This window comes from Monopterus albus, unplaced genomic scaffold (assembly GCF_001952655.1).
Source record: "Monopterus albus unplaced genomic scaffold, M_albus_1.0 scaffold3.1, whole genome shotgun sequence".
NCBI classification, from domain to species: domain Eukaryota; kingdom Metazoa; phylum Chordata; class Actinopteri; order Synbranchiformes; family Synbranchidae; genus Monopterus; species Monopterus albus.
Window position 1 is genome coordinate 3482430 of NW_018127883.1, and position 10691 is coordinate 3493120.

General features: G+C 40.6%; 2 protein-coding genes across 2 annotated transcripts in view; one reads left to right on the forward strand and one right to left on the reverse strand.

Annotated features, from left to right (window-relative positions):
• Positions 1 to 5670, reverse strand: part of abcg5 (ATP-binding cassette, sub-family G (WHITE), member 5) — a 10944-nt gene extending 5274 nt beyond the window's left edge. Inside the window, exons 1-8 of the mRNA XM_020597669.1 lie at positions 5493 to 5670; positions 5139 to 5260; positions 4603 to 4739; positions 3445 to 3543; positions 2555 to 2687; positions 1362 to 1501; positions 831 to 960; positions 436 to 649 (exon numbers count right to left, since the gene is read on the reverse strand). Coding sequence (XP_020453325.1) covers positions 436 to 649; positions 831 to 960; positions 1362 to 1501; positions 2555 to 2687; positions 3445 to 3543; positions 4603 to 4739; positions 5139 to 5260; positions 5493 to 5659 — 1142 coding nt within the window. The 5' untranslated portion in view covers positions 5660 to 5670. The remainder of the gene's footprint in view (positions 1 to 435; positions 650 to 830; positions 961 to 1361; positions 1502 to 2554; positions 2688 to 3444; positions 3544 to 4602; positions 4740 to 5138; positions 5261 to 5492) is intronic.
• A 417-nt stretch (positions 5671 to 6087) lies between these two features.
• Positions 6088 to 10691, forward strand: part of abcg8 (ATP-binding cassette, sub-family G (WHITE), member 8) — an 8605-nt gene continuing 4001 nt past the window's right edge. The window contains 10 exon segments of the mRNA XM_020597597.1: positions 6088 to 6176; positions 7248 to 7349; positions 7466 to 7613; positions 8397 to 8635; positions 8927 to 9059; positions 9484 to 9753; positions 10024 to 10180; positions 10414 to 10515; positions 10596 to 10688; positions 10690 to 10691. The exon segment at positions 10690 to 10691 is cut by the window's right edge and continues 96 nt beyond it. Coding sequence (XP_020453253.1) covers positions 6126 to 6176; positions 7248 to 7349; positions 7466 to 7613; positions 8397 to 8635; positions 8927 to 9059; positions 9484 to 9753; positions 10024 to 10180; positions 10414 to 10515; positions 10596 to 10688; positions 10690 to 10691 — 1297 coding nt within the window. The 5' untranslated portion in view covers positions 6088 to 6125.

The window sequence follows — 10691 nt, forward strand, 5'->3', positions numbered from 1 at the left end:
TTTTATACAGGTAACGAGTTCAAACAGGTGCAATTAATACAGGCAATGAGTGGAGGATAGGAGGGCTTCTTAAAGACAAACTAACAGGTCTGTGAGAGCCAGAATTCTTGCGGGTTGGTAGGTGATCAAATACTTATTTCATGCAATAAAATGGAAATAAATTATTTAAAAATCTAACAATGTGACTTACTGGAATTTCTTGTAGGTTCTGTCTCTCACAGTTGAGGTGTACCTACGATGAAAATTACAGAACTGTCCATTCTTTGTAAGTGGGAAAACTTGGGAAATCGGCAGTGTATCAAATACTTATTTGCCCCACTGTAGGTATATTTAGGTTGTCCAAAATCTAAATCGTGGTGTAAATATAAAATTGATATCAGTTGTTGTCTTTACAGATGATGTCGGCAGGGGACTGTAGACTTGATCAGCACTGACCTGAGAAGAACTTTGAGTTTGGCTGCACCGCTGGGTGATTCTTTGCTTTTAAAGGGGATGGCTGGCTTGTCTGCCTGCTGCAGGCTCTGCTCCAGTTTCTCCAGCATGTTCTGGTAGATTGTTGATCTCTGATAGGTAGAAGTGATCTCATGCATGCGACTAAATGTGGCTGCCTCCCTGTCACTGCTGCGTGTGTCCACTGAGGTGAAGTCAACTGTTTAACATCACAGCGGTTTGAATACTTTAATGAACATGCTACACAGACTTTGTTCTTTTAGGTACTGTAAAGGCACTTCTCTTAATGTACATTCTATTTGTTTATGTTTCAATATACGTAGCTGTGTAGCTGCAATATAACTATACAGTACATAATTCAGGGTCATAGCATATAGTACCATAGATGTCAAAGGGGTTGCAGTACTCTGGACACTCATATCCACATTGACTGAAGAAATCCACCATCTCTTCTGGCTGCCCACAAAACACGAGCTCTCCACGGCTCATTATAGCTATTCTGCTGAACACCTGGGGGACAGACACACGAACTTCCAAAGTCAGTGTTTTTTATAAAATTTCACTTTGTGTTATTATCCCTCTACTGCAGCCCAGTAAGGCCATGTCTGTGGAAACCAAGAGGAAACTACTTTCCTAAAAGGTGGTAACTTTAGAAGATACCTTCTTGATTTGACTAACTCCAAGTACTGAAGTCTCATATTACCTCAGAAGAAAGAGTTTGAATTTATATCACTCATGTTTTCCATTAAAATCACAGTAGAAACAAAAGCAGTTTCAGTATCAAGTATCAAGCTGAAGTTTCAGATTCAGTTTTTTAAGCTGGACATTGGAAAGAACGTGACTGTCCTGTAAAGGAAGTTTCAGTCTGTTAACCACTCTTTCTTCTTTCTCCATCTCATCTTGAAACCCACCCTGAAAAGCTCGGAGCGTGGTTGGTGGATGGTTACTATGACGATACGATTTCTCCTGGCCAGCTCTGCTAGCAGCACCACAATCTGATTGGCAGTCATGCTGTCCAGGCCGGTGGTCGGCTCATCCAGTAGGATCACCCCTGCAATGACATCATTCCCTGTACGTCATCGCCCTCATGCATGTTTGTCACACATGGAAACATTGAGAGCAAGAGAAAAGCAGGACAGTAACTTTTTTTCTTCTTTTAAGTTATAAACTTTTAAATGTACTTTGTACTAAGTGGTACATGCAGAACTCTCAGCGGGGCCAACTTCACTTGTGAAGATAAGTGAGTTCATTTTTTTAAAGTTAATTACTCTAATTAGGACAATTAAAAGATTGCCTCTTTGCATTATGAAAGCAGAGTGGAATTAGCAGATGGTTTAATTGTGAGATTAAGTCATTTCCTGGTTGATTGGAGAGGCAGCGAATGGGAACTCCTCATAAGTCTGTGTGTGACTTTGTGTGTGTGTTTGTGTCCATGGCCATTCTAATCCTGAATGAGGACTGAGACCCTTCATCCTCCCAGGAGGACTGTAGACCTGATAAACTACACCTGGAATGAGCACGGCCTCACCCACACACACACACAGAAGTGAGTCTGTGTTCATTCCCTTTGTAGTGTGATAACCCAGCTTTTCATTACTCTTCTCCGTCTCTCCCTCCATCCCATCCTCATTCCTCTCTAACTTAGATCCCTTTATTTTTCACTGTGGGCTTTAAAAATCTTTGGGGAGAGACAGGTCTTGTGGTGAACTAACTTCTATTCTCAAGGTGCCACAGTCTTGCTTCTGGTCCTGTTGCTTCCAGGAGTATACATATGTATGAAATAAGTGCTTTATGCAATAATTTACTAAACAGACTGCACAAAACTTTAGGAATGCTGATTTTGTGTCACAGCCCCTTATACTGTATATTATCCCTGTCCCGTTTGTCTCAAAACTCAAAAAACCCACCTCTAATGCTTTTTTCTATCTACTCTGTATATCCTCATTTGAGTACTGTCGACTTTACTGTAAAGAATCTAAGGGATAATGGCTTTTTGCGTCCATTCATCTTATCATTATGATTTAAATTTGCTGTGATGTTGGTGATACAGAGATAAAACTCCTGTAATTCTCCTCAGGTATATCCCACCTGCAGAGGTACTCACTCGGGTCCTGAAGTAGCTGGCTGGCAATGGAGACCCTCCTCCTCTCACCCCCAGAGATCCCTGGGAAAACACGACCTCCAATAACACTGTGGGCCACATGACTCAGACTGAGCTCAGCCATCACAGCTGACACCTGTGCAGGACCAGAGGTCAAAGGTCAGGTGTCAAGGGCCTAGTATAGATGAAGTATCTGATTATTGGAATTGATTCGCTCTTCATACAGTTGCTCTCTGAAATGTTTCCAACTGATGTGGGTCTTCAGCCAAGCCATCCGTTTAAAACATGATTATGATTGGCAAATAACTGACAAATTGAACAAATGTAGCCTGCCTTGTACCAGGCTAAAACTGGCTGTTATGATTCATAAAGGCTCTCTTCACATTTATATCACTGTTAACAAAAACACAAGCCGAGATCATGAACAGAGACATTTGAGACTCTGAATTTTTGAACTTTTGGCTTTGTTTGAATTGGACCAATATGGTAAACACATCGGCTGCATACATATGCTCAGTAGCTGTAAGAGAGCGGACTATGAACTGATGAAGCAAATAATACTTGTGTTTGCAGTTATTCTGATTTTGGACATAGTGCTTCCTGGGCTGTCTGTGACTCAGCCATATTTGACTTCAATAGCCAAATACACTACAGTATATCACAATGCTCTTGAGGGAAAACAAACTTTGTGTACTTAATTTAGGTTGGGCATACCCGTTAGCACTAATGTTGCTGAAAATCTTAATACAAAGTGAAACAAATTCTGGTTCAACCATAATCCCCTCTCCATGCCTTTTGTCTCTTCTTTGTTTTTACCTAGTAAGTAGACATGTCAGGCTTAGCTAAAGAAAACTATTACAACGGACAGAGAAGTAGAGGCTCTCAAAAGTCACCTTCTTCTTGATAGCCTTGGCAGAGTGTTTCCGCAGGGCCAGCTGGACTGTGTAGGTCAGAGTCTCCTCCACTGTCAGATAACTCAACAAGTTATCACTCTGATAGAGAGAAAAGAGAATTGGGGGGGGAATAAGTAAGAGATGCAGTGAGTGAGATGGATGTCCCATTTGTGTCCCATCGTGCAACAACAATCAGTACCAGTAAATCCAATGAGCCTGTGGTGGACTACCAGAGGAACAGGAGAATGGACAGACTGACAGCCCAAAAAATAATGCATAGGGGCATACGAATTGTTATCATAGGCCTTGTAGCAGAATCTTCATCTTACTCACAAGAGACAGGAGTAACATCACTATGGGGTTATAATGAGGAAAAGTTAAGATGATGAAAAATACATTGCTGCTAGTGAAATGACATACTGTATCCAATACTGTACTGTATATTATGTTCACATATGCACGTGTAAAGCAGCTGTAATATACCTTTGCTCTAGACATTTGTGCACACGCACATTGTTTGAACCTGCTCAACCTGCTTCTTGCCTCAATTAACACATGGCACTTCCCAGTCCCACTTCTCCTTAGTCTCTCATCTGAATGACTTTAATATCAGGAGCTCATATCACTTCCTCATCTAGAGCTTAGCAGGGGAAGTTAATGACGAGGCTTAGAGAGCAGAAGGGGGTGCTATCAACAAGAGAAAAGAGATGATTTGAAAGAAAGTAAGGGCAGTTTTAAGCCAGTGTTTTTAATTCAGGCTTTGGATACACTTGAGCACCTCTCATTGAGAGATATATGAGGAGGCTATCAAGGGTCTTAAGTTAATTTCAGACAGAGGCCAGGACAACCTTTCAGGGGCTTCTGCAAACTGCTGTTCATTGTATTCATAGTTAGTATAACCACAGACAACTTAAAAATATAAAAACGGTATGCAGCCATTCACATGTGGTACTTTAGGGTAAAGTTTAACTTGATGTTAGTGTGTGATGAGAACAAGGGCAAAGGGAAATGTGTGTGTGATTAGTTGCTTATAACTAAACCACTGTTCAGTCTCTATTAATGTTTTGGCAATATTTGATCAAACACTGCAGCTAATTTTGGATCCCCCATAACTGATTATGTGTTCATGCTTTATGTATGGGTTTTTCTGTGTGTTACCTGCAGCACATAGGAGAAGCAGTCCTGATACTCCTCTCTTTTCAGTTTCCTGCCATTAATGAAGACTTCACCCAACAGTGTACCAGAGTTTCCAATCCTGCCTGAGATGGCGTCCAATAATGTGGTCTTTCCTGAGCCTTTTTAGTGCAAAGGTACACACAGATACATGTTTACATACATGAAAAAAAAATATATTGTAAAGGTTTTCCCAGTGATCATACTGGCCTGGATTTAGGATTATAAACAGCAACTTTCAAACTCAGACAAGGATAAACAATATCTTGTATTCATCTGTTCATCCATCCATTGGGGGCCTGGAGCCAATCCCAGGTGACAGTAGACCCTGGACAGGATCTTATATTCAGTGTCTAATAATTTAATTACTAACTTCAGAGCCATTTCAGTTAGAAAATCTTATAACTTAAAAGCTATTTAATGATTTAGTGCATGTTCACACAATTATCAGACTTATTAATTCTGTGATTTTTGTTTTGTTTTGTTCAGTTTAAATGCTCTTTTTAGACTGAGCTGCAAACCTGAATTTCCCAGTATGCCCATGATTTGCCCACTGTCTACATGGAAGGAGACATCATTGAGGATCTGTCGAGTCCATCGCTTCCTATAGGAGGGTAAGTCCCACCATGGACCCACACGCTCACTGAAATACACACACATCAGTATTCTCAGAACAGATTCCCACTGAGAATACTGATCATTTATTTTGACAATATACTTCCAGTCAAATGTTTGGAGACACTTTCCACATGAATGTAATGGGAAGGTGTGTCCAATCTTTTGACTGGTAGTCTACATTATATGTACAGTATTAGCAATCAGCAGTGTGTTTTATTTTACACGACAAATGGTAGACAAAAGCCTGCAGTATTTACCTGACTCTGTAGGAGAGCTTGCTGACACTGAGACAACAGGAGGGCTCTGATCGCTCCTCTCCACCATCCTTCCATGCATCCCTCTTCACCTCCTGAACAAACTTGGACTCCCCACCTTTGGTCCTGTTCTCAGGCTCTACCATCTGCATTGAATCAAATCTGTTCATGTCTACTACTCCAAACAACAGCTGTTTCACGTCCGTCTCAGATCTGTTTGTTCATAGTCACACCACTCATAAAGTTGTATCGTCTTACACTCCCAGACGTTGTTTCTCTGTACCCATTCAGAACAGCAGTGTGAGAGCAATGGTGTTTCTCAGGAACCAGGAACACCACAGCGCATGCTGCGTTATCTACAAGAACTTTGATCTGGATAAAGAGGACCAAAACACACCTGCCGAGTAAAAAGTCTGAATGTCAATTTCACCTCGGTCCTCAAATTGTGCACTGCAAACAGAAACGCTATGACTGTCCGGACAGAGCATATGAAGAACTGACATGGCATGAGTTTTGAGGACACTTTGACAGAGAAGGCTTGTGAGCTGAGACAAAAGGAGACCTTCAGCTGGGCTGGAGTCAAAGCATCTACAGTAATAAGGAGAAGAAACGGAGGGGTAGCACAAAAACGGCATCATGGACACAGGCAGAGACATCAGCTTTAATCACACAAAAGCCTTCTCACAGGTCAGTCTATTGCATACTGTAAACCTCAGGATGAAAACATGTTAAACACATTGATTTTAGGTTCCTCTGCTAATATACTAATATACTTTGGTTAAGTCAGTCCCACATGTATACTTTCTGTTGATCCTTTTCGTCCCCATCCCCACCAGCATCTTTGCTACTACTCCTCTCCTTGACTAATTCTATCATCTGAACGTTTTGTGCTTAAATCAGATCAATTATAATGTGGGGATGTGGGGCAGAAGAGTCCAGTTTGATTTAGAGCTTTTTCGGAATGTGTTACTGTTGCTTTGTTTAATATGATAAAACAAGCAAAAATATATTATTTTCCAGCATAGGACTCCAGTTTGAAAAAAAAAATTACTTTATTTATTTCAGACGCTCATTTCAAGAAAAAGGAAACAATTGCTTTAACATTTCTTGTCAAAGTTACTTTGGTATTTCTAATTTATAAAAAGCACAGTATTTTAATATGGATTCAATGAAACAAATTTTGCTGTGGATATTTAAAATGTGTATTGTAGTTTTTGCATGTTGTTTTGTTGAGCTGAATGGATCCGTATTAGGATTGACTTAAGTCCATTTTCTAACAGATCGAATGTGTAACTGTAGGCCCCTGCATTACAGTTTATATTTTTGTTTTCCAGTTTGTCCTGTAATGCAACGTGAAAAAGGTTGTGCAAACCTAAATGTTCATCCTCTGTTTAGACACACAACACAATATTTTGGTGAACTTTTGTAATTATCTTGTAACCAGTGGGTCCTGAAACTGACTTTAGTAAAACCTTGTAGTAAGAACTTATCTAATATAAGTGAGCCCTGGTTTACCACTACCTGTCACTTGTATTATAGTTAATGCATAACTGCCATCTAAAATCTGTGGTTTCCTATGCAGTGTCTGGTAACACTGACTTTCCTCCACACATTCCATTATTGTAAATCTGAACTTGTCATGACAAGTATTAGTTTTATTGCTCTTACTTTCTCTGATTTTATTGCAGTTTGTCCTTAAGTCCTGATACCATGTGTCCTTGTCTCTGTAACTTTGACCTGTTTACTCCTCTTTAACAGCATCAAGATGCAGAATTGTTCTCGTCTGAAGAAGACAGCAGCCTCTACTTCACCTACAGTGGAGGGTGCAATGAGTTGGAGGTCAACAACCTGCACTACGAGGTAAATGACAGCCGGCCACCCTGCTCTCATATGCAGTATATTTTTAGCTTTGAACTCTGTTAGCCTCTTTATGTGTGCATGTGCTCATCCTGTAATGTGTCTGTGTGTGTTTCCAGGTGGACACTGCGGCTCAGATCCCCTGGTATGAGAAGCTGTCAGAGTTCAAGTTGCCATGGGAGGTAAAAGGAAACAAGCAGATGGCCATCAAAAATCTCAGCCTCCGAGTCCGCAGTGGACAGATGCTGGCTGTCATTGGCAGCTCAGGTGACACACACAACACAAACACACACTATTAAATTTTACAGTTTTTAATCAAGTTCATAAATCCTTGGATCGCTTGTTCCACCGGGTTTACTTCTGTTAAGTTTGGAAAAAGACCTCAGGTGAGCAGCATTGTTCATATGGGCAGAAAACACACAGAAAAACCCAAACATAAAGCATGAACACATAATCAGTCTCAGACTACAATGAGTACATGCAGTGGTGGAAGAGAAGTAAAAGTACCAGTACCACAGTGTAAAAATACTGCATTGTAAGTAAAAGTCACAAGAAAAATCTGAGGGGTTGTGGGATGTTTAATGGGGTAGGACCAAAGAAACTTTCTATAACATACATTTGAATGCATTTGTCAAATATGTGAAAATGAGACGCTGCTTTTTTTTAGGAGGTCACAAGCCAAGTTAGGTAATAAAACAACAGTATGTTGTAAATCTGTATTTTTATGGCTTTATGTAAAAGTGCTGAAAAGTAATTAGCAAATAAATAGTCAAGCAAAAACCATAATAGTTCACTCTGAATGGTAGTACCAAGTAAAAGAAAATATCAAGCAATTCAAAATGGAAATACTCGAGTAAAATACAAGTACCTCAAGAAAAACTATAGTACTTAGTTCCGTTCCACCAGTATAGAAAGGAACAATGTGTAGTACATGCTTCTTGAAACTGCTCAGTGCTTTGCTTATTCACACATTTTGACTTGTATTATTGTGAAATTTTTTTCCCCTCTGTGCTTAAACGTTGTTTTAAATATGCAATCATCTTTTCCCAGGCTGTGGGAAGACATCTTTGTTGGACATAATAACATGTCGGGACGAGGGCGGGACAGTGCTGTCCGGTCAGATTCTGATTAACGGGAAGCCCAACACACCCCAGCTGGTGAAGAAAAGCATCGCTCACGTCCGCCAAGATGACCGCCTTCTTCCTCACCTCACCGTCCGTGAGACTCTCATCTTTGTTGCCAAACTGAGGCTCCCCACCCACTTCACACAGTCTCAGAGGGACCAGAGGGTAAGATTAAGTTCAATGAATGAACAGGACAAGCAGAGAAAGTAGACAGCATGAGGACATCTCACTTTAGACTTAGTCTAAGGAACAAAAGGTCTTGTTCACCTTATTATACAAACACTGACTACATACTGCAGTCATATTTTGTATATAATTTTCATGTGGCTAAATGATAAATCATCAATATATGTCATATTTTGTATATAATCTTCATGTGGCTAAATGATAAATCATCAACAATTGTGTGCGATGTGACTGATGTTATAAGTGTGTCGCCACTGTCTTCTCTTGCAGGTGGATGATGTTATCGCGGAGCTGCGGCTGCGACAGTGTGCACACACCAGAGTGGGAAACGACTATGTGAGGGGTGTTTCTGGAGGAGAGAGAAGGAGAGTCAGTATAGCTGTCCAACTTCTCTGGAACCCTGGTGAGAGAAAACAAAACAGAGACAACCTCTTAAACTCTTGAGTTTTGAGATTTAATCTTTCCAAGGAAACTCATAGCTGCTGTTTTCTTGGTTTGAACGTTTTACATTTAACACTTGAACTCTTTGTTAGATAGGATTAAATTATTGAATATTTATTTGTGAGACAGCACATAGTTCATCAACATTACTATTTTAGGACAGAGCTGTAATATACAACACAAATATGAAATCTCAGAAGTAAGACAGTACCATCCCCATTTTGAAATATAATTTTAACCCATCTGCCCACTATTATAACAGTCGGGATCCATCCTGCGTCACAATGACCCCGTGGCTCACCAAAGTTAGGACAGAAGGGGACAGTTCAGACCAGAGAGTGATGTCTATTTATGGACTGTTGAACTAATACATTTCACATTTTCAGGTATTTTGATCTTGGATGAGCCCACATCAGGTCTGGACAGCTTCACAGCCCACAACCTGGTGATCACACTGTCCCGTCTGGCCCGGGGAAATCGTCTAGTTCTGCTGTCAGTTCACCAGCCTCGATCAGACATCTTCCAGCTCTTTGACCTCGTCGTCTTGCTGTCGTCAGGTTCAGCTGTTTACTGTGGTGCTGCTCGTGAAATGGTGCCTTATTTCACTTCTCTGGGATACCCCTGCCCACGATACTGCAACCCCTCTGACTTCTATGGTTAGTGTGTGTGTGTCTGTAGAAAGATGTCAAAACATCATTAAGTGGTGCTTCTCTTCAGCACCAAAAAAATGTATGCATGTTATCATCCTCCTACTCATTGGCAACTTTGAAAAAAGTAAGATCAAGGACAATTTCAGCAGGTTTTAAAGCAGCCAAAATGTTTTTGGCACTGCAGCCTTTACCTACATATGCCCATGGTGTCAAATGTGACCCGGTGCTGTTCATAAACCTTTTTCAAGACTCATTTTTTTTGGTTTGTGTGTACAGTTGATCTGATCAGCATAGATCGACGCAGTTCAGAGCAAGAGGCTGAGTGTTTGGAGCGGGTCAGAGTTCTGGCTGAGCAGTTCATAGAAAAGGTCCAAGACACTGATGATCACATGTGGAAACCAGCTGGGACCAATACAGCCCCACAAACTGAAAGGTAAGCCTGCAGTCGTCTATGTGTGTGTCTGTGTGTATAAATGTTGCCTTTTTTCCTTCTCTACACATTAAAGCTGAAACTATTTGTCAATTCATCAAAATGACCACAAGATTAATCAAATTATTTTGATAATCAATTAATTATATCAGTATTATTTTCATCCAAAATTCCCAAACCTTTAATGATTGCAGCTTCTAATTTGTGCTGCTTTTCTTTGTATGTGTTTCCTATAGCCCTCAGCAGCCCAGCAGGGTGAAAGGACAGGAAGTAATCCCTATTTCCAAGCAACAGAATAGACTACCTGGCAAACTGCACCAATTTACCATCCTCATCAGGTAAGAACACACACAAATTTATTGTAGCACTCAAAAGTGTCATGTGAACACCTGACCTCCTCTCCTTTCTTCTCTCACAGGCGTCACATATACAATGACTACAGAGACCTGGTTACCTTATTGGTCCACGGCTTTGAAGCCCTCCTCATGTCACTGCTGGTGGGTAGTCTGTACTA